Below are 23,681 nucleotides of genomic sequence, written 5' to 3'. Positions count from 1 at the left end.
TACTAGCTTTAAAAGTCTCTCTTCCCATGTATGACTGAGCTGACAGCCTGCTAGATCTCTGCAATCACTTGCTGAAGATTTCTCTGGCAAACCTGCATACCTGAGGCCGAGCTTCAAAATCAGAAGTTTCAGCTGCTGATAATATGCAAGATTATGCGCTGCTTTTAGCAGATCCCTAAACAAAACATATATATACACCTATGTCTTCAGAAAGCAATTGCTTATTAATGGCAGGTGAAGTTTTAACTGCACTTTCTTCAATAAGAAACGTGTTTTTGCATAGGGTGTCAATTGTATTATATGTGTTTACTGGTATAAGAAAAACTTGAGATACAAGTAAGAAAAAAAAGGGGTATATTTTCTCTGTCATATAGGCAAAAATATGCATTTCTATTTATTTTTACTTACCAGAAGGAATTAAATATTTTCCTTAAACAAAGGAAACATATTCTCTCTGCTGCAGAGCACTTTTTCTAATTGCCTGTACTGTGGGGAGAATAACAAACACCACATCAATGTAATACCATGTATTTCCATTCTAGTCATCTCTGAATGGTTGAGGCATTTCAACTGGATGGAGGATTTATGAAAATGAGTAATTTTAGCTGACCACACCAAAATATTTATACTAGCTGCAGAGCATAGTGCCTAGACATTTGAGTGACTCTAAGTGGGAAACATCATCCGCATAATTAAGCAGCAGCCAAGAAAACAAGTTTGTTAATTTAAGTACTTCTCTGTGAATTCATGTAACCTGTCTTCATGAGTGTATTATGTCCCTTGATTACTGCTCAGGAACATCCCACAGTTTCACATCGTTCTTGGAAAAAACCCATATTGAAAACACTTTACAAAAATAAATAGGCAGAGAACTGCAAGTAATAAGGAGGTCGTATATCCTGAGATTGTTGTGAAACACAGCATGATGCTCCTATGCTATCTGAGAAACCTAGCTTACTCTTGCATGCACTTCAGGAATTATTTCATAATGTCTAGGCAGTGGATAATTTCACAGGAGAAGTAGTAATGAGAAGATGGGACCCACATCTGGATCTTCCAAGGAAACCTGAAAACTAACCCCCTTTCACCTCTAGGTTCTTTGGGTAGACACATGAGCACTTGAAGTTTCCCATTGGTGTAGAAGTTGCTGCTCCAGTGTCATCTGTAACACAGATGTTTCAAACGCCTCTGCCATTAATGCCTTGCAAAAGCAATACTGTGATACCTGTGAAGAGCGCAGGATTACTCACTCATCTTCTGGGCTACGTTCCGTTGAATATAGACAGAGCAGCTAGAACGGTCTGCTTCTACAGTGAGATGCTCTTCCTCCACCTGTCTCCTCAAGTCCATCAGTACTACCTTAAGGGACCATAAACACACAACTGTGTGTACTAGCAGCCTAAGACTCTTCTGAGGCTACTCCTGTTTTATGAAAGCAAGGGCTGTGTCAGTCCCTTCACTCACCAAATAAGATATTCAAATGCTAAACAGATCGGGCATTGTGCAAGTTTCATGCTGCCCATCAACAGCTCTACAGTAAACTACTCCAAAAGCAAGTGTTCCTGCCATTTTTCCGTCAGTGACAGCAAGAACTCTTTCACCCGTAAGTTAACTTACTACACCTTTACTCTGCCCTGCTGGCTACAAGAAGAATCTCTGTGGCCAAAGCATTACACATATGCTGATGTTTTTTTAAATTATTATTATTATTTTATTTTAAGGGTTGATGTAGCCAAAACTAATTCAAAAGTTGCCATTTGGTACCATCTCTTAGCTCTGCTCAAAACTGCCAAGAGGTTATTTTTTTTTCCACCTGGCTGTTTTCAACTCTTTCCTTAGCCCTGCATAATGAATACATTTATAGAAATCTGTGTAGATAGATAATAAATTCCCTTTGCTATCACACATCGAACTCTTCCCCCAGGTTGCAGAGGGTATATATAACTTCATTCAATTGCTAGTTTCTATGTGATTTTGCAGTTGCATCCAATTTTGCTGTGAGGTGAGTCACTATCATTATTTTTTCTTGCAAACACAAACAATTTCTGATGTGCAAGAATTTCCACTACTCAGAACCTAGCTCACCACCCTCCAGTGTGCACTGCTACTCCCTAGACTTGGGTGGACCAACAATGGGTGAGCAACAATTCTGGTGACAATTAACTTCTGCAACCTAGTCTCATTACTAATGATAGCTAGGATCCTGATGTCCATTTTCTCCATTGCAGCCTCACTGCAGTATTTTGCATTATTGTATCTTATTTTTCTTAACCAGCACTTAAGGAACACTTTACGTTTCATGTTCAAAGTGAAGGTCCCTCAAATACTACCAAATTCCACCTTTGTAAAAAACATCACTATGTTGCTGTCTTCACCTCATAGCATTCAAAAAATGTTTCCATTTTTGACCTTTTACTTCAGCATGTCTGATACTGCAGCTGTGATATCTTACCCACACTTCATTCTATAGTTTCAAATAGTAAAAAGTTACTAAAATGGCAAAACTGGCCTTCTGTACTTAGAGGTCACCTCTGACACTTGAGTCATTATGTATTTCTACAGATCTCAATTTATGCTTCAAACCTCAGATACGTTTGTATTGTAAATTGCACAGCATTCACCAGCACTATGCACCAACGAGCAGATGAGCACTGGAACTTGACTGAAACTGAGTCATTGCATCTTCACTAGAATCATCACCATATAAACCCAATTTGTTTGTACCATCACATTAAGCTTCCAATTTAATGCAGCTTTCTGCACATCCCTTGCCTTCCACCAGTCAGACAACAGCAACATGCCTCTGCATTTAGGAAATGTAGACATAATCACTAAAACAAGTCTACCGTATACCAAACACTTCCACTGTTTAAGTAATTTTTAAGCAACTAACTGCATTTATTTTTGGTGGTTATCCTGGAAAATGAAGGAAAAAAAATCAGGAAGATGACTGGAAAACAAAGGTGCAGGAAATAGGAAAAGCTTTAAGAAACAAGAGAGCAAATTATTTAAAGGTTCTGATCCTTTAAAATTCTTATTCTCAAGACAGCAATTTAGGTACAAAGTATTTAAAATTTATTTAGAAGTTGGAAAATCAGCACATTTCAGTAGAACAATCCGCATACAATTGTGCCTATGACTTAACTTCTTCCATGTAATTCTTTTATCCGTGAAAAAGTCAAGAAATCTGTAACTGCAACTGTTGATTACGGTTTGCTAGCAATCCTTCGTGTGTAGCTTGATGATGGAAACCTAAGGATGGATCAAAATTAGATCTATAGTCTTTCACCAATAAAATATTTTACCTGAATAGTTATAAATAGGAACTTTGTAATTATCAAGTATTCCATAATATCAGCTATCTTAAAGGCCACTTAAATACTCCCAGATTTTAAACCTAACAGCTGCATACAAAGGGGTATCATAGTCTGTTTAGATTCTGTAACTACAGTTTGCATTCACCACTGACACCAAGGCAAAACTTCACTCAGTATAAACCTGATACACACAACTGAAGTTAGCTTATAAAAAAAAAAATTATCCTGGACAAAGTTAAAACAAAAAAAATAGTATTTGGTCTTTCAGCAATTAACTGTACAGAACAGCTTTTTCATTATCTTGTTATGTGAAAGAACAGAAAAAGACCAAACAAGAGAAAAATAATGATAGGAAGTCAAAACCACCTCTCAGATTACCACAAAGCACTGGGGTTACGTTACCATTTTTCTCCTCTCTCTTTAGCATCACGTACTAATGATGCATGTACTATTGTAATGCACTGCATTTAAATTCTTTCTCTTGCATTCCCCCCCAGTGCCTACCATGACATTCTTTGGTAATCAGCAAAAAACTTCTACCAAAAGAAACCCACTTTTGAAGAGTGCAAGTGTCAAAAATTGTAACTCAAGACAGGAAACGGTGATAATCATAGAACCACAGAATCACAGAACAGCCCAGGTTGGAAGGGACCTTGAAAGATGGTTTGGTCCAACCTCTTGTGGGAAAGGGAGACTAGATGAGATTACCCAGCACCCTGTCCACTTGTGTCGTGAAAACCTCCTGTGACGGGAACTCCACCACATCCCTGGGGAGGTTGTTTTCCAGTGATTGACTGTTCTTGTTACTGTAAAAAATTTCTTTATATCAAGATGAAACGCCTCTCGATGCAATTTGCACCCGTTGCCCCTTCTCCATGTGGCTCCTTGTGAAGAGAGAGTATCTGCCCTCTTTGTAGGTGCCCTTTAACTACTGGAAAACTGTGATGAGGTCCCCCCTGAGCCTTTTATTCTCTACGGAGAAGAGACCTGAATCCTTCAGTCTTTCCTCACAGGGCAGGCTCTCCAGTTCTTTGGTCATCTTTGTTGCTCTCCTTTGGGCCCCCTCCAGTCTGTCCTTGTCTTTCTGGAATTGTGGGGACCAGAACTGGACACAGTACTCCAAGCAGTCTGACAACTGCTGAGTACAGTGGGATGATCACATCTCTATCTTTTTTAGTAATGCCCAAAAATGTTCTCATTTTTGTCTTGCATCAAATATAAGTTAACCAGTGGATTATATACAGAATCACAGAATCACAGGTTGGAAGGGACCTCAGGGATCATCCAGTCCAACCTTAAACATTTCCAATTTCATTTAAGTTTTCGCTCTGACTCCAATACTTCCTGGTTTTTGCCAACATTGGATGTCCTGCTGGAAAATGCAGCTCAGTTATCCAAAGCCAGGTGCTAACACCTTTAATAGCCGGGTTAAATAGAGAAATCTTACCCACATAACATAGTAGGCAAAATTGCAGTATTTTCATCCATAAAGGTCTTTAAAAGCTGGGACGTATTTTATCTGGTCTCAAAAGTTTGTTCATACATCAGAAATTCTATACTGAGTCCACAGCAAACCTGCATCTGGCCCAGTGCCTAGTTTCCAACAGCAGTTTTCCATGAGTATCTGCCACCTAAATATTAGAAATTGGTCATGTGAAGAATGGTCCTTCCCTGATAGATACCTCCAGCAACCTGCAGCTCAGCTGATTTATTAGTTTATGTGAGTTATTATGCATATTTTGCAATGACGTAGCACACGCTGGACAGGAAACGGAATCTGAAAAATCCATCAACAGCAAGACAGAGTAAGACGATTATCTTATCGGCATGAAAACTGCCAAAGAACATAAAAAGACAAGAAATGTTATCCAGACACTTCCTTTTATTAGGACACTGAAACAGTTTAATGCACAAGTGCTTTGTGTTAGTTGTAAATATTTCCTCTGTTTAAGCAGCATTTACAGCTCATGTACATTTCTTGAGTCATCTTAAGATGCAAGACACTTTTGCAGTAGCAACTTCATAGATCAGTGAATGCCAACACTCCACAACCCTGTTTAGAATAATAAAGTCCAGATGGAGTGACAGAAAGGAGACAGTACACCATTCTGTGCAGTGACTGGGATCATATTTCAAAAGTGGAAAAAAAGAAAAGTTATTCAGCCATACCTCTCTTTCTTTCTTAATACTCTCCTTATGCATTTCACCTCCTGCCCAAAAATAATGATTACTATAATAAACAGAAAAGGCATCTGTAGGTTTTCCTATAAAAACAATGAACCTACACAAATAACAATCAATTATTTTAAAATATTCAAGGAAAATAGATCTATTTGATTAAAAAAAGAATATATATATATATCATGTAGACATATTTCTTCAAGCCAAAACACCTTCAAAGTATAAATTCTTTCCAGTCCATGCCAGTCTCCACCTATTGCAAACAACTGCTTTCATCAGGACAATTTCAATAAATGGCCACCTTATTATAGTTAAGATGCATTCCTTCTCAACTACCAGATACTATGTTAAAAAAAATTAACATTTAATTTTGATCACTGTTTATTACCATGATGCTTCCACTTAGCTTAAGCTCTGTTCCAAACATATGGCAGGGCAAAATACATAAATTAGTTGAATTAAAATTAAGAATCTGTTTTCAACAGAAACTCTGAAGTTCGGGATAAGACCCTACGTGTTTGATTCACCTCACAGTGTCCTGCTGAATAGCTTTCCATTTATTCACTAAGACCCCAGCCTCGCTCCCACATCTGAAGAAATGGATGAAAAAGCCCCACTTCACTGAAACATAACTACAAAGCAACTACAACAGGCTTGATTGTATTTATCAGCCTAGAGCACTGAGAATTTAAGCACTTTAACAGGCTTCTGATTTTTTAAATGTCAAAAGTTTAACCGCAATCACCTGCTGTCTCCCTAACCCCAACCAACTTTTTTCCCCAGAGCCATCCTACCCTTTATCTGTTCACCATGCCAGGGACATTTATCCAAAAAAAAAAAGCCAACATGAAGAGGGCCAGACATGTTTAAACTGACCAGGGATATCGCTCTCCACCAGCTACATCTCATAAGTATCTTGATTTCTCAGAGACCATGTATATAACCTGTCAGTAAAACACACATTATAACAGTACTTCAACTGCTGTCAACTATAAGTCACTTCAGTGCAATCTAAATGCTTCTTTTTTATACACTTGTAATCAACAAAAATTGACAAAGGCAGTTTTACCAATGTTTTAATGCTGTGTATGTGTTTACCAAATGAATCTGATGATAGTATCTCTTAGCAACGTAATTGAACTTTTGTTTCATCAGAATCGCTTAGTCACAGCTTTGAAATTGCCAGAAATTCCACTCTGCTTCCTGCCAGTTTAGGAGTTATCATTTCACTTTATAGCAAAAACAAACCCAGGTATCTAAAGAGCATTGCCAGTTCTCAAAAGCGCAACAAAAAGAATTTCCCCCGTTTGCAGTCAACCTAAAACAAAATGCAAGAAGTGAATACAGACTCTGCAACCTAGTATTTCAATGCTCATTGTGATTTGCTTACCTTCACAGAATCACAGACCAGTAGGGGTTGGAAGGGACTGCTGGAGATCACCTTGTCCAACCCCCCTGCTTGAGCAGGGACACCCAGAGCAGGGGGCACAGGAATGCATCCAGGTGGGTTCTGAATGTCTCCAGGGAAGGAGACTCCACAACCTCTCTGGGCAGCCTGTTCCACCACTCTGTACCCACAGGTTTACCTTGAACTCCAAAATAATTTATTATGCTGCATTGGAATCCAAGTACCTAATTTGTTCCCAGTTTATTCAAAGGCTTGAGTTTCCTTGATTATTCAAGTTTCAATTATCAAACCAAAAACGGCTCACAAGCTCAAACTGTAGTGATAATTTTTAATTTCCATTTCTTGCAATCTCAGAGGCTCTTTAGAAGGTTGATCGTTCTATTCTTTGGTTCCAGTCTGTAAAATGGGAATCAGCGTCCTCCCCCACATTTTTGCTCTTTCAAATTGTTGGCTTCTCACAGGCTTTTACTCACAGTTAAGAGAGAAAAATGTAACTATCAGTGAAATAGGAACACTCACATTGGGATGAAGGTTTCTCTGCATTGCACAGATAACGATTTAACTATTTCAAATAGTCAAGCAACAATCAAAAAAGTGGCCAACACAACTTTAGCTGGTTTATCTGAATGTATGCAGGTGAGAATTTTTGAAAACCAGTGGAGTGACTGCCACTATGAACTGAAGAAGGCAACATAGACTAAGCTGATCTGATGCAGGATATTCAGCAAAATATGGCGATCATGCTACAAATTCTAATTATAATAAAAATCCAAGTCAAGCATGATTAACTTTTTATTTAAACAACGATGTTTCTCAAAAATAGTCCTGTAATCCTTATAGCAGCAACCAAAAAGGCACATAAGTACAAAACAACCCAGAATACAGATCGGGCAGAATATAACATTTTTAAATGGGCATTCTTAAAGCAACATCCTGAAATATGTAGCTATATTTCTTTTTTATTTTATAAAAAGGTACAGCTTACTGTCATCCTTCCCTACCAGTTTCCTCTGGTGGGTGGAATATGTCCATCTGTGTAATATTCATCTGCGCTTATTGAAAATCCTGATAATGTAACCTCCAAATATTACTGTCCAGTTACATGGGGATTTTATGTGCACATATTGAGTTGTGTTTCAGTAGTATTTGTACCATCTAAACTGTTATTTAGCTATCTGTGAGTCTTTCCCTCTAAGGTATACTTGTTTAGAGATAAAACTTAGCACACACCATTTTAGTGCTTCAAAGTAGTCTGACTAAGCTAATATTTAGTTGCTGTTTCAAAACCTTGGTTCATTCTTCATGTTGCTTATGACTTCTCTTCAAGACTGGTACAAAGCCCCCCCTGACTAAATATTCTATAATCAAATGACATCAGTTTTACAATTCAGAGGGTTCAGTTTATATGTTTTAAAGTTAGCAATACAAAAAACCTCACCCATAATATCAAGCATGCATATAATTGCATATGAAATGCAGGAAGTAAATAGTATTTAATATGAATTTACCACTCAGATAATGGAATTCTCTGGCCAGGTATTCTTAAAAACTGGCTTCCAAAAATAGTTAAACATATAAACAAAAAAAGAACTGGAGTTCCTCCTGTAATTCAATAATAAATGATGTAGTATAGCACAAAACTATCTCTTAATGTCTTATTTTCTCCTTTTTGGCAGTATTAGGAACAGCCTATCTTCATTTGAGGGGTGAGGGGAATAAATCCTTGAAATTTATTTGAAGTTCCTACATTCTCAGAATATGCAGAGGAAACAACACATTTCAGATGTTTTTGGGGAAAACTGAATGTTGATAATGCATTTTTTAGAACATTTAAGGGTTTGAAGAGATAAATTTAAAACTTTTTAAGATGCAACTTATGAAAGAGTCCTGATGTAACAGTGATATCCCACTTTAAGGAATGCTAGTAAATAGTGGAGTTTGAATTGCAAGTACAGTGTCATTGACTAATTCAGCATTCAGCATTCCTCCCCTGCTGCATTTGTACCATTCTGAACCAACCTTGTTACTCAGTCAGGTTTCAATGCCACCAGTGAAAGAACTTGAACATCTGAAGTGAAGTCATTATATAGTGTAAAACACTTATCCTGATAATTTGGGGAAAGAGGAATCCAAAAGATCAGCCTAATTCAATACAGACTGCGCAGCTTCCTTAAGAAGTGATGCGGCTTTGTCCAGTTCTTGTTCTGTTTGTTCCACTGTTATCACTACTCGAATACTAGAAAAAGAAAACCAGAATACACACAGTAAACTTTAATCCTTCCTTTAGACTTTTCTTGTACTAATTTTGGCACATTAAGATCACCATCTCTAGGGAAATTATTATTAATTCAATTTCAACCAGAAACAAGACATGTAACTAAATAGAAATTGTCAGACTACTTTTATCACACACATGCGTGCACACCCCACCCTCCCCACCCCCCCGAAATTTGATTGTTATCTTTTTCACCTGCAGATGTGCAGCTCATGGTAATGTGCCTGGTAACGGGCAACACGATGGTCATTGAGATTCAGGTAGTTTTGATACAGTTATTTCAGGGTATTAGCATCTTGTAACAGTCACTGAAAATATACCTCAAAATGGAGCCTTTCCCATTTTTACAGGACCAACTATTCAATCCAGTCTACTGAAGAAATCACAGCACTTCATGAAAAGAGACAAAGTCATATCCAATAAAATGAAATAATGTATTAACTTTCAACTAACCTTGGTGGAGGAAGACATTTTTCTTCTTTCTCCAGATAGCGGGCCTGAGTTAATGCAATACCACTATTCATGCACTACAAATAAAGAAAGGACAGATATCATCAATCTGGAAACTTCTGATGGCATATCCCTTTGATCACCAAATACACATAACTAACTTTCATGAGTTTGGTGTCACGATAACTCTAAGTTCTTTCCCAAATGGAGGTTTTGAAGGTTGTGCAAAATTATCTCTAATTTTAATACAGCATAAACACATAAAACAGGTTAGGGTGTAACTTCTTTAGCTTTCATCTCCAAGTAATCAGACAAAAATGCTGTATTAAGTAGGCTATTAAATAATATTTAAGCATATTTTCAAGGAAACCAAGTTCAGTTTAATTTTGGTGTGTAGTCTTGTTTACCTGCCACCTGAAATATAAAACTTCTTCATCAACCTTCATGTGGGAGAAAGAGAACCAATGTGTATTGAATATGGAAAAAATACTATATATAAAACACGAGATTTTGCACACAAAAAAGAAAGTACATGGACTCAAACAATCAAAACCACAGAAAGCTGGACCTCAAATGGTTAAAATATACCACCAGAACTCTGTTCAAATGATAGCTTTTATTCTTATGAAAATCATAAAAGTTTTTAAGCAACAGTTTTATATGCAAATTTAACTTGAGTTTTGAAGTACATAACAGGAAATAGTTACTTTCTGAAGTAAAAGATCTAATATATAGTTTTATTTAGTGCTGCAGGACTAAACATCTGCAGCAAGAACCGGCTACAAGATGGTCTTTAAAATCACCCTCTAGTCAGCAAAGAAACTATTTCAGCATTCCTGCAAGACATTCCAACAGCTACCCAATAAGCCTCCATACCCACATGTACTTCATTCATCATTCAAAGGCAATGATATATTTCAACTGCTATGGGGACACTTACATAATCCACAACTCTTTTGAGTAACTTCACATCATCTTCTCGAGATCCAGAGCTCTCTTCCAACTGCAGGTGCAATGCTGGAGAAAAACATTCTCCCACTACTTTTAAACCAGAAACGCTAAAACAAATAAAAAAACTTTAATGTACATCCTACTCAAACACGTATGTTAAAGTTCTAGATAGTAAGTGTTCCCCATTCTGGTGGCAAGTGAGAAAAGAGCGATATTTCACTTTACTAATACTAAGGCAGACAAAACATATGTGCATTTCAGCTTGCAACAGGTAAAGGTAAGTTTTCTTATCAAGTTAATATCTTTTCTAAGGAGTTACTAAATGTAGTTTCACCAAGTTTATGTAACGATAGTGACTCCTCGTTTTGCAAAACAGATTAATGATTCAGAAATTTTGAAAGGAGCCTTAAGAAGATGTAGGAGAAATGTCAGCATTAGGCCTCTATGTTGCTGATAAAAACAAAGCTAGCTAAGTCAAGTCTTTGAAGTCTGTAATAAGAAAATAAATAATAATAATCTTTTTATCCACATATATGATAAGACGAAAATTATTTCCTGTGGAAAATCTTTACATCATCATCTGTCACTTAGTCAGAAGCTCCTTTAAAACTAGTTATATTACTAGCATTGCTCCCACTTCCGGTATGTAGGCACAGTTGTTAATTGAGTTCTTAGAATTTGGCTAAATGATTGACATTTGATTGTCAAAAAATGATTTGACATTTGATTGTCATTGACACATCATATTCAAGACTGAGTTATTCACTGCCAAAAAACTGTATCCAATACCCAAGCAAGACCTCTGGCCTCCAAAATTAACAATTCCCATAAACTCATGTCTACCATCAGCTGTAATTTTGATTTCCTGACTTTGATGAGCTTGCCTCACACACATTCTAAGTTTATACCCTCATTTTCAAATAGGTTTTCTATTTTCACATAGTTCAAGGCCCAGTCAGAACAGAAGAGATATTAAATCCATAAACACCAGAACTTGATGCTATAGGAGAGATAATTGGCACTACAAACACACTGAATCAATTACAACCTTGAAAAAATAAAATTACACTCTATCACGGAAAGCATCTTGCATTATTTCTACAATGCTATTTCAATTCACGGTCCGTTTCAGAAAGACAAATCAAACTGGTGTTGTTGTTCAACTACAAAACTGCAAACATTCTGGTGTCATTGACCTATACTTGCAAACCAACTGAGCACTGGCGACTTCTTTAATACACAAGCAGGCAGGCTGCATTTGTCTAACTATTGCACACGTATCTAGGGATCAGGGATACAACGTTCGGTAACGTAAAGGACAAGGAAAAGCAGTCCAGCAGTCCAAGGTCCAGCTACAAGGTAGGAAAACAATACACAGTATAGCCGTATAACATAGCCATTCTTAGTTACATTCCCTAGGAGTGACCTGACTTCTGAGAAGTAGCGCTCTACAAGCAGGGAGGTAAGTAGAAGTCAGACAAAGTTTCACTGTAATTTAAATCTGTTTGCTGGAGGACAGAGTTTAAGACAAGCCACTACAACAATTATATTTTGTTTAGAGAGACAAAGTATTAGCTTCTAGTTACAAAACGGACATAATTCTTTAACTCAAATAGATAATCATAAACTTCACCCCCTCCAAAAAGTAAATGAGAAAAGACGAGTAGGAAGCAAGCTTTGTACCACTTCCATTCAAACTTAGTCTTTGTCTGAACAATATGCTTTGTATTTCCTATACAGTTACTTACAGAGGCTGCTTACAAGTTTCAAGCCTGATTTTAATCTTAAAACTTTTTCTGTGAGTCACAGCTGCAGTAAACTGAACTACATAATTCATCTTACCCAACTATTTGAAGAAACCCAGGAGTTTAATATGAGGTCTTCCAATGGCAATACTTAATTTTCATGTAAAGTATTAACATTTTTTTTCTCAGCCTCTGCCAAATCAGGATTCAACAAGTATTTGAGGATCCAGTGCATGTACACTGTAACTTTCCTGAAATTAGAATTCAGTTTCCTAAGAAACACTGGGAAAGTACTTTTCGAACACAAATGTACAACTTCCACACAAAAAAGAAGTCTGAAAGACTGATTTTGAAGTAACAAAAGAACAAAACTAGCCTCCTGAACTTCAACACTCCTTTTACGGCTAGTTGTATATTAGTAAATTAAATATGCCTTGGACTGTTTTCTGGTCTTGCGGTGAATGGGTATGGAATGACTCACATCCATACTTTTAAAATCTGAGTCTCCACATCAGGGTGGCCACATCCAAACTGACTGCTGGGAACTGTTCCTTGTTCAAGAGTTGGCATGAGCTGCACCCAGGAGTCCTTTCAAAGAGTGCTGCTTGGCCTGAGCCAAACCCATGACACAGATCACTCCAACAATTTGACAGGACAGAGTAGACAGTTGAGATCCAGTGCCCAGGGATGCTTCCTGACATTAACATACCAGTATGGATGTAGCCTCAGGGAGCTCCGTCCTCACAGATCTCCACACCCCAGCTACAAGGTTGGGCTGCAGAACTGAGTGGCAGGACTAGGCTATTCGTGCACAGGAACCCTGTGCAGCTGGGCTGCCTTGAACACCATAAACATTTCCATCAGTTTTGCCAAAAGAAAACTAGAACGAGGTCTCACTGGAAAAACATCAAGTTTCTCTGGAAGGGAAAATCATTAAAAATAAATCTGCTTTTCCCAAATGAATACTTGCTTTATGGGAAAATTCTCAGCCAGGTGTAGCACATGCAAATAAGTAATGAATTATTTAAGAGATACCACCTACTACTGTCATGCTTTTTTTTAAAAAAACCACAAAATTCTGTCCCATCCATCCTGTCTTTCTGCAACAGAGCTTCTTCTTTTCTGTTTACTAAGACACTAGATATTTTTAAATACAAGACAGAAATCTACTTTATCTAAGATTGTGAACAAAGTTAAGAACATTCCTGATTTGTCATCCTCTTAATCATCCTCTCTTTTACGGCATTTCCTTATGCTTTATAAACTGCCATAGACGATAAGGAAGTAGTTCTATGCAGGATTCAGAAATATTCTTCAACTTCTTCCACAAACTGGCACTTGGCTTGTACCCGGAACAGGAATAAACACCCGTTGTTCCTCTAGCTTACAACACTACAGTTTCTTCCTCCACCATAGTCCATATAAAGACCCACATTTTTCTGGAACAGTAATCATGTATTGGTCCTTACATATCAAGTCCTAAATTTCATGCGTTAGTTACACTTTGGCTAGAATATTCCTTTACTCTTAATTTGTTCCCTTCACTGTATTTATTCTGTTCTGAGAAAGGAGCTGCATATTCTTTCCCACTTTCGTTGTGTACAGTTCTACCACCATTTTACACTCTCTTTTAAACCAACAGTTAGTTTTACTCTTTCATAGTGAGAGCACCATAAAGAGTTGGAGTCAAACAGCAGCCATGGTTAGGCAGGGAAGATGAATGCATTTAACATCACAGCATTAAAAAAGCTTTTTCTGAAAACTTTGCCTCCTCTTTGAACCATCACACACTTTTTCTAGTGTGGTTATTAATTAAAAAAAAGAAAAACACACTGGACCCTGCAAATATTAGGTCAAATTTTCTCTCTAATATTGCTTTACGCAATTGTTAGGAGAGTTTTCCTGTTGCACAGCTGCCCTGTTCCCTGGTGTTATTAAATCTTTTAAGTTCTTTCCCGGTATGACCTAGAAGAATTATTTCCTTTGCTTTTTTTTTTTTTTATTTTTGGACCTCTATACTACCACACTGTTTTCCATAAGGCAAAACCACAAAAGTCCTATTACAGACACTCAGGCATTTTTCCTACTTGTTGATTTGTGGCTATACTAATCACTGAATTTAAGTGAAAATGTAGAATTAGTCACAGATATAAAAGTACCAGCCATGGCTTGTTGCTTCCCTTTTGCACTGAATATTAACAAGTAAAAGGTTGGTAACTTTTCCTATTACTTTTTCCCTGTATTTTAAACATATTTATAATTATCACCCAAAAATGACAGGTAGAGAAGAGTATTACAGTTATTCTCCTTTTAGCTCAATCATAACAATCTATTACTAGAAAGAAGAGACGCTAAGAGTTTTGAAGTTACTCTAAAATTTTCATTTCAGGTGTAGAAGGATCTGGGTATCTTTGACCTAAAAGCCTATGCATTTTAAACCCATGCTGAAACAGAACACAGTCAGAGGAGACAAGGATTATTTGATGGTAGGATTATTCCAAAGAAGTTTTGAATGTAGCTAAAGTTCTAACATAAAACATCAGCTAAGCAGGAAACTGCTTCTTTGAAATAAGAATCAACTCACACTGAATAACTAAGTGACTAATACTAAAAAAAAAATCAGCTAGTATAATCTATCATACATTATAGATTTTGTGTGTGTTTAAATGTTACTTATTTCTATAATATGTAACAGAAAACTGTTGAAGCCAATGAATTCTAAAATACCAGCTAACATATCTATTCTGCACATTAAACAGTTGTTGAATAGTCAGTAATTTCTGTATTTTTTAGTGTCAAAACCGTTCAGGGAAAAAAGCAATTACTCAGTACATACATCTTTTAAAACAGGATAGTGTTAGGCAAATTTAAACAGAATCTTTATTTTTCAAATAAATTCTAGCAATTTTCTATGTACCTCCAGAATACTGAATACTTCCATTACTGTTTAACATTCACGTCTCATATGTAAGAACAATATTGTATTAAAGGTGACTGCAAGGTGCACTGAGTTTTCTGAAAAAGCATCTGCTTGGGCTACACCCCAAACGCTTTTACTTAGACAATATTTTCAAAATGCTTATCACACTTTGCATCACTGAAAGCTATCACACTCTCCTAAAGTCTTAAATGTGTAAGGGCTTGCAAACCTCCTGACTGGCATTAAGGTATAATCTCATTTCAATACCTGTAAAGGGATTTAAAAATCTTGGACTCTTTTCCGTAAACGAACACAGACAGTTGGAAAAGCCTGACTTTCTTCCTTTAATACATACATAATTTAGCATACAGATCCCAGTCTAAGCATCTGTAAAACCAGAAACAGATTCGGGCAAGGAGAGTTCTTTAAAGTTGGCATTATAAAGGCATGGTCAAGTCAACAACAGCCAAAAAAAACCCCAAAACACACTTACCCTTGCAAAGCTTTGTGAATGTGTTCACATTTAGCCCGGAGAGTCTGAAAAATGTCTACATACACAGATTAAAAAGAAGAAAAAAGAAAAAAAAAAGACAAGGCTTAGATATCCAGTTTCTACTTTACATGTCTGTAAGTCTAAGATTTCAAAAAAGGTATCTGGAAGGAAAACTAAGATATACATATCTATTGAAGTACTAAGTCTCTTTGCAACTCTTCATAATGTTCCTGATTCCCATTTCTGCCAGGAAATGACAGGCTTTTAAGATCTGAAAAATGAATTGCTTCCCTTTATCTCATTACTCCAGCTGCATTGGTTCATGATCATATGGAAAGGACGAAACAAACACTTGGCAATGGGATTGAAATGGCAGGTCCAACTTTTTTATATCTATAAAATATCTACAGCCATTCAGACTCCGCTCCTTGATCCTTTCACCAACTCACTGCAAATTCTTAACCAGGAAACTTTTGACTCCTGGATCTGCAAATCCCAGTTCTTTTCCTCGGTGAAGGTTGACCCTCCACTACAGCTATCAGTTCCATAACTTACTAATAATTTTTTCTTGCCTTTGTTTACCTTCTGAGGGCTAGACATGGGCCATCTAGTAGTTTTTATTTCTTTGTGACAAATTAAATCCTGCATCTCTCTGCAGATGTCCTCCAATCAGTTGATGCTATTGAAGGTGAAAAACAAATACACACAGATTCGGCCAGTTTTGTCCTCCTCATATGCCTCTCACCCCCTCAACAGCCTGCAAAAAAATGTTTCTTAGTTCTAGCAACAAGGGCAATTCTCTGACTCCTAGAGCAGAAACTCCTGCCTGCCAAATTTATCCAAATGTGCTGTACTTGGTCCTGCCAAAATTGCAGGTGTTTGCACCATGATCATTCCTGAGATTCTTGCATGGACGCTTGACTGGAAAAGAAGAAAGTTATGTAGTGCAAGTGGAAAGGAAAGGGTTATTCAGTCCTGAGGAAATATATTTCTATTTGTTTCTCTTTAACCTTCCCCTCCTGTGTTTGTCTTGAAGGAATTTGTTTTCAAGGAAGAGGCATATCACTAGTCTAAAAAGCAAAATAATAATTCTTATTTGCTTGGTGATAACCATATCCATCCCTCCTAGCCTCAACTAACTTGCTCATTTTCAGCTGGAAGAAGGAAAGTGCAGGAAACTCTGAAGAAGAAAAGTAGGTTGGAAAATCATATGAAGAAAAAATAATGCATGTAAAATTGATTAGCTGAAAAAGAGGACTTAAACGAGTAAAAGGGGGAGGAATCAAAGTAGGGAAAAGTATGACTTATTAGTTTTTGGCAAAGAAAAACTGAAGAATAAAATTTTTCCTGAATTAAGTACCTGGATTATCTTCCATAATATTCAGAGCCTCAATAGCAGCAGCAGCTAACAAAGGAGGCAGGGATGCAGAAAAGCAGTAACCTTGACCAGACAATCGCTGTGGGGGAAAAAGAAAAAAAAAAACAAAACAAAAACAAAAAAACCCACACTTTTTTTGTTTATAGCAGTTTAGACAGCATTTTAGAAGTTCATTCACATACATTTAAACAACCTCTCCTCCACACTTATGGGTTCATGGGAAGATTTAGAAGTAGGTCTCCAATTAATCTACAATATTTCATAGAACCAGACATTGTCTGTATTAATAGAATGTTGTGTAGTAGTTTAGCCCTGGATGCAGGACTGGAAGGAATATTAATTAAGTTTGCCAATGACACAAAACTGGGAGGAGCTGTTGACACTCCTGATGGCAGAGGGATCTGGACAGACTGGAGAGCTGGGCAATCACCAATCGTATGAAGTTTAACAAGGGCAGGTGTCAGATTTTGCACCTGGGGCAGAGCAACCCTGGATGTACATACAGGCTGGGGAACAAGAGGCTGGAGAGCAGCTCTGTGGAGAGGAATCTGCAGGTTCTGGTTGACAGCAAGTCAAACACGAGCCAACAGTGTGCCCTGGCAGCCAAGGGGGCCAACCGAGTCCTGGGGCGCATCAGGCACTGCATTGCAGCCGGTCAAGGGAGGTGATTGTCCTGCTCTGCGCTGGTGCGGCCTCACCTCGAGTGCTGTGCAGTTTTGGGCGCCACATTATATTAAGGATACCAAGCTACTAGAGAGTATCCAGAGGAAGGCCATGAAGCTGGTGAAGGGTTTAGAAGAGAAACCGTATGAGGAATGGCTAAAGTCCCCTGGTTTGTTCAGCCTGAGAAGAGGAGGCTGAGAGAGACCTCATCGTGGTCTGCAGTTTCCTCACAAGGGGAGGAGGAGGGGCAGGCACTGATCTCTTCTCTCCAGTGACCAGTGATAGGACCCAAGGGAATGGCAGGTAGATGTGCCAGGGGAGGTTTAGGTTGGATATTAGGAAAAGGTTCTTCACCCAGAGGGTGGTGGAGCACTGAAACAGGCTCCCCAGGAAGGAAGTTGCGGCACCAAGCCTGATGATATTCAAGAAGCACTTGGACAATGCCCTCAGACACATCTTGTGAGCTTTGGAGTTGCCCTATGCAGGGACAGGATTTGGGCTTGGTCATCCTTGTGGGTCCCTTCCAACTCAGAACATTCTGATTCTATGATTCTAATTTATATTATAACACACCTTGCAAATTGGTATTAGTAACTAACTCCCATTTCTAAGTAACTAATCATTCCACACCATATAAAAATGAGACCTGGCTTACCTGATGGTCAATAATAAAAGATCTTCCACAGCAAAATCCTCCAATAGAAGCCAGGGAATTTTCCATGTTTGCACTAATAAGGTCTATATCATCAATCTGCCAATTAAATAATGAGATGATTTTTATTACATCAGGACTACTTATAATATAAATCTATTAAAGATGTATCTTCTTTCATATTATAATGAAAACTACAGATGATCCACCAAATTATCACATATTAAAATGAAGATACAACTGAAATAACAATTTTAAGCAATGCAATAGGACTTCAGGACTAGGGATTTATGGATCTGTAGATAATTTACATAGGATCATTCTTTTCCAGGCACTGCAATGTGAAGACGACAAACAGAAGAAACAAATTCTATAGATACTGGTGACAATCCCCCAAAGCACTCAGTGCGATAGTGTCCTTTAAGAATGTCTGTAGTCCCACTGCAGTCAGTAGCAGTTAGAATGTGGTTAATATTGAGCAGAAGCCTAGTTACACCAGAGTTTGAACCTTAGAGGCACAATTATCTTATTTCACTTGTTAGTTGCAAACATATTTTTGCCAGGCTTTGTCAGGCACACTGGCTTTGCCAGGCACACTGATGACCACTGCTAAAAATTCCCATTCTGAGCAGACAAAACTGAAAGATTATGTTTGTAAATTAATTTAACATAGAAGCCAATTAATCAGATGGTTGGCAAGTATCACAGTAGCACTGTTTCCTTTTCTAAAGCTGTTTAACATACATTTTCTGTTTTCCACATTTGGTATTAAGACATTTAAAGTGAAAACAATAGAAGATAGGGGAAGACAGAATGAATTTTCAGAATTTGATATTTCACTTCCAAGCTGAACTCAGACACTGTCAGAATGTAGTGGTAGATGCTTCACACTAAGACACTGTCAACCAAAAGAGCACTTCTCTCCCCAGATCAGATGGCTGTGGTAGAAAACAACAGCAAAGATACTGTTTTGGACTTCCAAGGTACTCCTCAGCTGAATAAGCACCACAAAAGGTAGACTTTTAGAAGAATAGTTTGGCTTAACCTGTAGTGACATAGTAAGACAACATCTTTGAAGGACCATCAAAAGCTTTATCCTATAAAACTGCAGCAAAGTAGGCAACAGAGAAAAAGTAGGTGGGCTATACACTGAAAAGATTTTTCTGACTTATCCCTGGACCCCAAATATTTATATGTAAGCATGACGTTTCTAAGCGTATGCAGCTGGAAAACACTGCAATTATCTCACTGAGTGTCCAAAAAAGGTTAAAATTATGCACTGTAAAAATTATTTTATCTTCCTTACTAAAGATAAGTAAAATTATTTCAAGTAAGCAGGTGAAAGTGTCAAGACCTGAACACTTTAAGACTGATAAATAAATGTTTAAATTTCTATCGTTCACTGCTAAACGTTGTCAATGACACAGGTATAAGAAAACCATTGCACAATTTGCTTCTGCACAAGTCTCTTGTTCACAACAAAAATCACAAAAAAGGCACTTACATTTATTCCAAAGTGTTCAGTAATTCCTCTTCCATGTTCTCCAAGGACTCCAAAGGAAAGGCTCTCCTCCAAAAATATTCTAACTTTGTATTTATACTTCAGTTTTATCTAAAACAGAGCAAATGATGTAAAATACTAGTCAAGTCCACCAGAATTTAGTAACAAAATGGGTAGGTATGATAAGGTAAAGACAGACAAGTACAGTATCCTGAACACTGCAAAAGTGTCAGCTGTAGAGTTGTGTTCTGTCATCAACACATTTTAGAAGCCTTCAAAATTCTTCCACCATGTAAGACTAGAGTAAATTTCATAGCTGTTCATGTACCAAAAGAAATAAAAAAAAATATAAATAGCCTATCAAGTGCTTTCAAAATTATGCATTTTCACAATATTTCTTCCATTATCCACTACATTCTAGTCGATTCTACACAAAAAGTCAATTTATGCTGAATAGCAAATGTTTTCCTTGGAGTCACTATATATGACAGGTGTGCGAGGATTTATTTGAAACTCCTTTTTTTTTAGATATAACTTAGTTTAATGATTTACTATCATACAGCATAGCTGAAAATACAGTTATGTCTTACAAGTTAAAACTAAGACCATAACCAGATATTCATTTGCAAGTCTCATTACATAGATCTTCAGAATCCTAATCCTGACGTTTCAAAACAGTGTAAGATTTGGGATCACCATTTCATGAACATTTGAGAAAGCAAGAAGGTAAACAAAAAACACACATGTAGAGCTTCTCCTTGCAAGCTTAACTATATGATACTACTATTTCATTAGCCACATGTTTTCATATGCAGAATTTAAAAGGCAAACTGAAGCCACTTACCAATTCTGGAAGAGGACAAATGTCTCCTGTGTTCATATACAATCCTTCTACTACAATAAACCTCCGAGTTACACGGGCCTTGCGGGGATTCTTCAGAGAAAGATATGGTTTCAGTTCATATCAATTGTTACTAACAAGTGAAGCTCTGAAGATTTTTTGATAGGGAAGGACAGCAGTGGGAAGGGAAGGAAGATAATGTCTCTTTTTCAAGTAAGCTTTTACTTTAATTTAAACTTAGTATTTATAATTTGTAACAAAAGTTGAAATGCCTCATTGGACTAGTTTTTCTTTATTTTGTAATAATTTTAAAGCTTTTAACTCTTACACAAGATTTAAAATGCCTTGTTTTGCAACAAATCACAACCAATCCATTTGAACTTTATGAATAAAATACAAACAACTACAGAACAAATACTACATATCTTGGTCTCTATCATATTCATCATTAGTCTGAGCATTTAGAAGTCTTTTCAACAAGTGGTTGGTGCACCAGAATTCTCAATGCAACACAAACCTCTCACAAGGAGTGTCTTCATAAAACACAACAAAAAAGTATTCGTAACATTCAAGTTACAACCTCATCTTATCTCTGGACAATACAGTCCATAAGACTATCCTGTGCTGCATCCTGCTTAAACTTCAATGGCATGATTCGAGTTTTGTTGTTTTAAAATGCCATTCCCCTGGTATTTACTTTAAATCTTATTGATATCTTCTGATCAAGGATATTAAGTCATCCATCTTACCTTTTTCAGTTCTTGTAAAAAGATTCAGAGAATTCTGGATGGGAGGCACCAAAACTAGGCACAGTCCACTCCACAAGCTGGACCAACTCTAGTGGTAAGACCTACCCATTCCTAGTCAGTATGCCTTAGTTATACACACATGGTCTATATTAAGCTCTTGGCCATGAACTTTGTGTTCACATTCAGCTAATTACATTAAGAAACTAACCATGTAGCTAAATCAAAGCACTCTAACAAAGTAAATGTGTTACACAAATTGCATCACTAGTCTGTCAACCACATCTAAAAACTCACGTAAAGATTATCTGACAAAATATATCTTCCATTAAGGTATGTTAACTAGTACATTGTCTATAAATTTGCTATTAATCAGATACATTACTGATTTAGACTGATGTTAAACCGACTGGCTTATAATTGTGTGGTTTATCTACTTTACTTTTTCTGTGTGTTAGCACAAAATCAGCTTTATTCCAATTGTCTAACTTTCCAGCATTCTGTGAACGAGGCACATAATGGTGATAGCTCTTCAGCTAATTCTTTTAAAGTTAATTTAATCAAGTTATCTCTCCTTGCTAATCCTGACTTTAATAGCTGCTTTTAGATACCCTTTTGTAGTACTGTCAAAATCAAACTGACACAAATTTTTCATGAGAAAGAACACCTTAAGAGTTGAATGCAAGATAGGTCTAAGAAAAAAAAAAAACCAAAACATTGATTCTATAAATTAAAGGACTAAGACTAGCCACTTTTGTGTTGATTTTATGGTGTGGCATTTGAACTGATAATTAAATTGCATGATTATTAGGTAAATGCAATTACACATATTCCTAAAAGACCAAAAAAAAGCTCTGTACTAGTATTTATAAAAAAATAATCTCACACTTCAGTCATCTGCCCATAAAGGTATTTCCCCACTAGCAATGCCTGTGAGCTCGCTTCCAGTGGTTACACAGACAAATGCAAATAAAAAAATTAACAAATAAATAAATATATTTAAAAACAATTGATCTTAATTACATAAGCAACATTAACTGCTCAGTAGAGATTTATGAAAACCAAATAACTGCCTATAAGCATTGCACCCATTCAATTACACAACCTAGTAAAAAAAAATGTGGGGGAGGTAGCATAAAAGAGTACAAATATTTCTTCAAAGGAATGATACCTTTTGATCTTCAGTCTCTTGTTCTTTCAACAGTTGTTCGAGGTCAGCCATATCATTATGCTTAAATAGCTTGATGTTACTACGAGATGCTTGTAATCCCTTCTGAATAGCAAAGCAAGCAGCTTCATCTCTGTAAATACAGCAAGCCCTTCTAAGTTTGCACTTGGTTTAACAATTATTCAAAGAAAGCTGGCTATTAGGAATGTCATGATTTTCAGCAGATATCTGTACTTAGGTGTAGTTAAAACCAGATTTGTTAAAGCATCATAAATTTTATTTACATTTTGAAAACTCATTTCCAAAGCTTCTCAACTTTTCTATGCATTATAGCCACTAGAATCAAGCCAACAGGTTTCTTCAAGTGTACACTGGTCCTTTTGTTTGTATGTGACAGCAGTTTATTTGAGCACAGCATTCCATGGACCAGGTACAATACCATGGTAATCATCACAGAAACCTCTCTACATTAGCTCTGGGTCTTAGAAAAAAAAGGCGCAAAGATGTGGCTGTAACATTTAGATGGTCCTCCAAGCATTAAAAATCTGCTTTTTAATATCCTTTGGGAATCACTCTCTCAGTGTTGAAAGAACCATCCACCATTTTTGTGTTGGAAAAGCAAATCTCTGAGCATGATGCGGGTATGCAATTTCACAGCTGCTTAAGTCAAGTAATCTTTTAAAAGTTGCAACTAAATCAAACCTTCTGCACATACTAACTACAGTAATTTCAACCAAGTTGCTTTTAAATTTGGTAAGACCTTTCGTCAGTGCAACACCGAAACAGTACAAAATAGCCAAATCCAGGATACGCTGGCATCTTGAATAGCATGCACAATCCTGGTCGTTTGTCTCAAGAAAGCTGATCCATAAAATGTGCAAAGATGACCAAAAAACATGATCAAAGTTATGACAGAACTTCTGTAAAAGAAGCCAATTAGGCTGCAAGCCTTACACTTAAAAAGGAGAGCACCGAAGAAAGATTTTGGCAGA

At 37.0% G+C, this 23,681-nt stretch overlaps 1 protein-coding gene across 1 annotated transcript in view; it reads right to left on the bottom strand.

Annotated features, from left to right (window-relative positions):
* Positions 1–7,685: 7,685 nt before the first annotated feature.
* SPTLC1 (serine palmitoyltransferase long chain base subunit 1) overlaps positions 7,686–23,681 on the bottom strand; it is a 42,529-nt gene continuing 26,533 nt past the window's right edge. Inside the window, exons 7-15 of the mRNA XM_075078211.1 lie at positions 22,693–22,822; positions 20,779–20,868; positions 19,938–20,045; positions 18,437–18,532; positions 17,101–17,197; positions 15,741–15,795; positions 10,572–10,689; positions 9,635–9,708; positions 7,686–9,142 (exon numbers count right to left, since the gene is read on the bottom strand). Of these exons, the coding sequence (XP_074934312.1) occupies positions 9,049–9,142; positions 9,635–9,708; positions 10,572–10,689; positions 15,741–15,795; positions 17,101–17,197; positions 18,437–18,532; positions 19,938–20,045; positions 20,779–20,868; positions 22,693–22,822 (862 nt within the window). The 3' untranslated portion in view covers positions 7,686–9,048. The remainder of the gene's footprint in view (positions 9,143–9,634; positions 9,709–10,571; positions 10,690–15,740; positions 15,796–17,100; positions 17,198–18,436; positions 18,533–19,937; positions 20,046–20,778; positions 20,869–22,692; positions 22,823–23,681) is intronic.

This window comes from Phalacrocorax aristotelis, chromosome Z, assembly GCF_949628215.1.
Source record: "Phalacrocorax aristotelis chromosome Z, bGulAri2.1, whole genome shotgun sequence".
Taxonomy (NCBI): Eukaryota; Metazoa; Chordata; class Aves; order Suliformes; family Phalacrocoracidae; genus Phalacrocorax; species Phalacrocorax aristotelis.
Note: the sequence above shows the minus strand (reverse complement) of the source record. Positions and strands in the feature narration are given on the sequence as shown.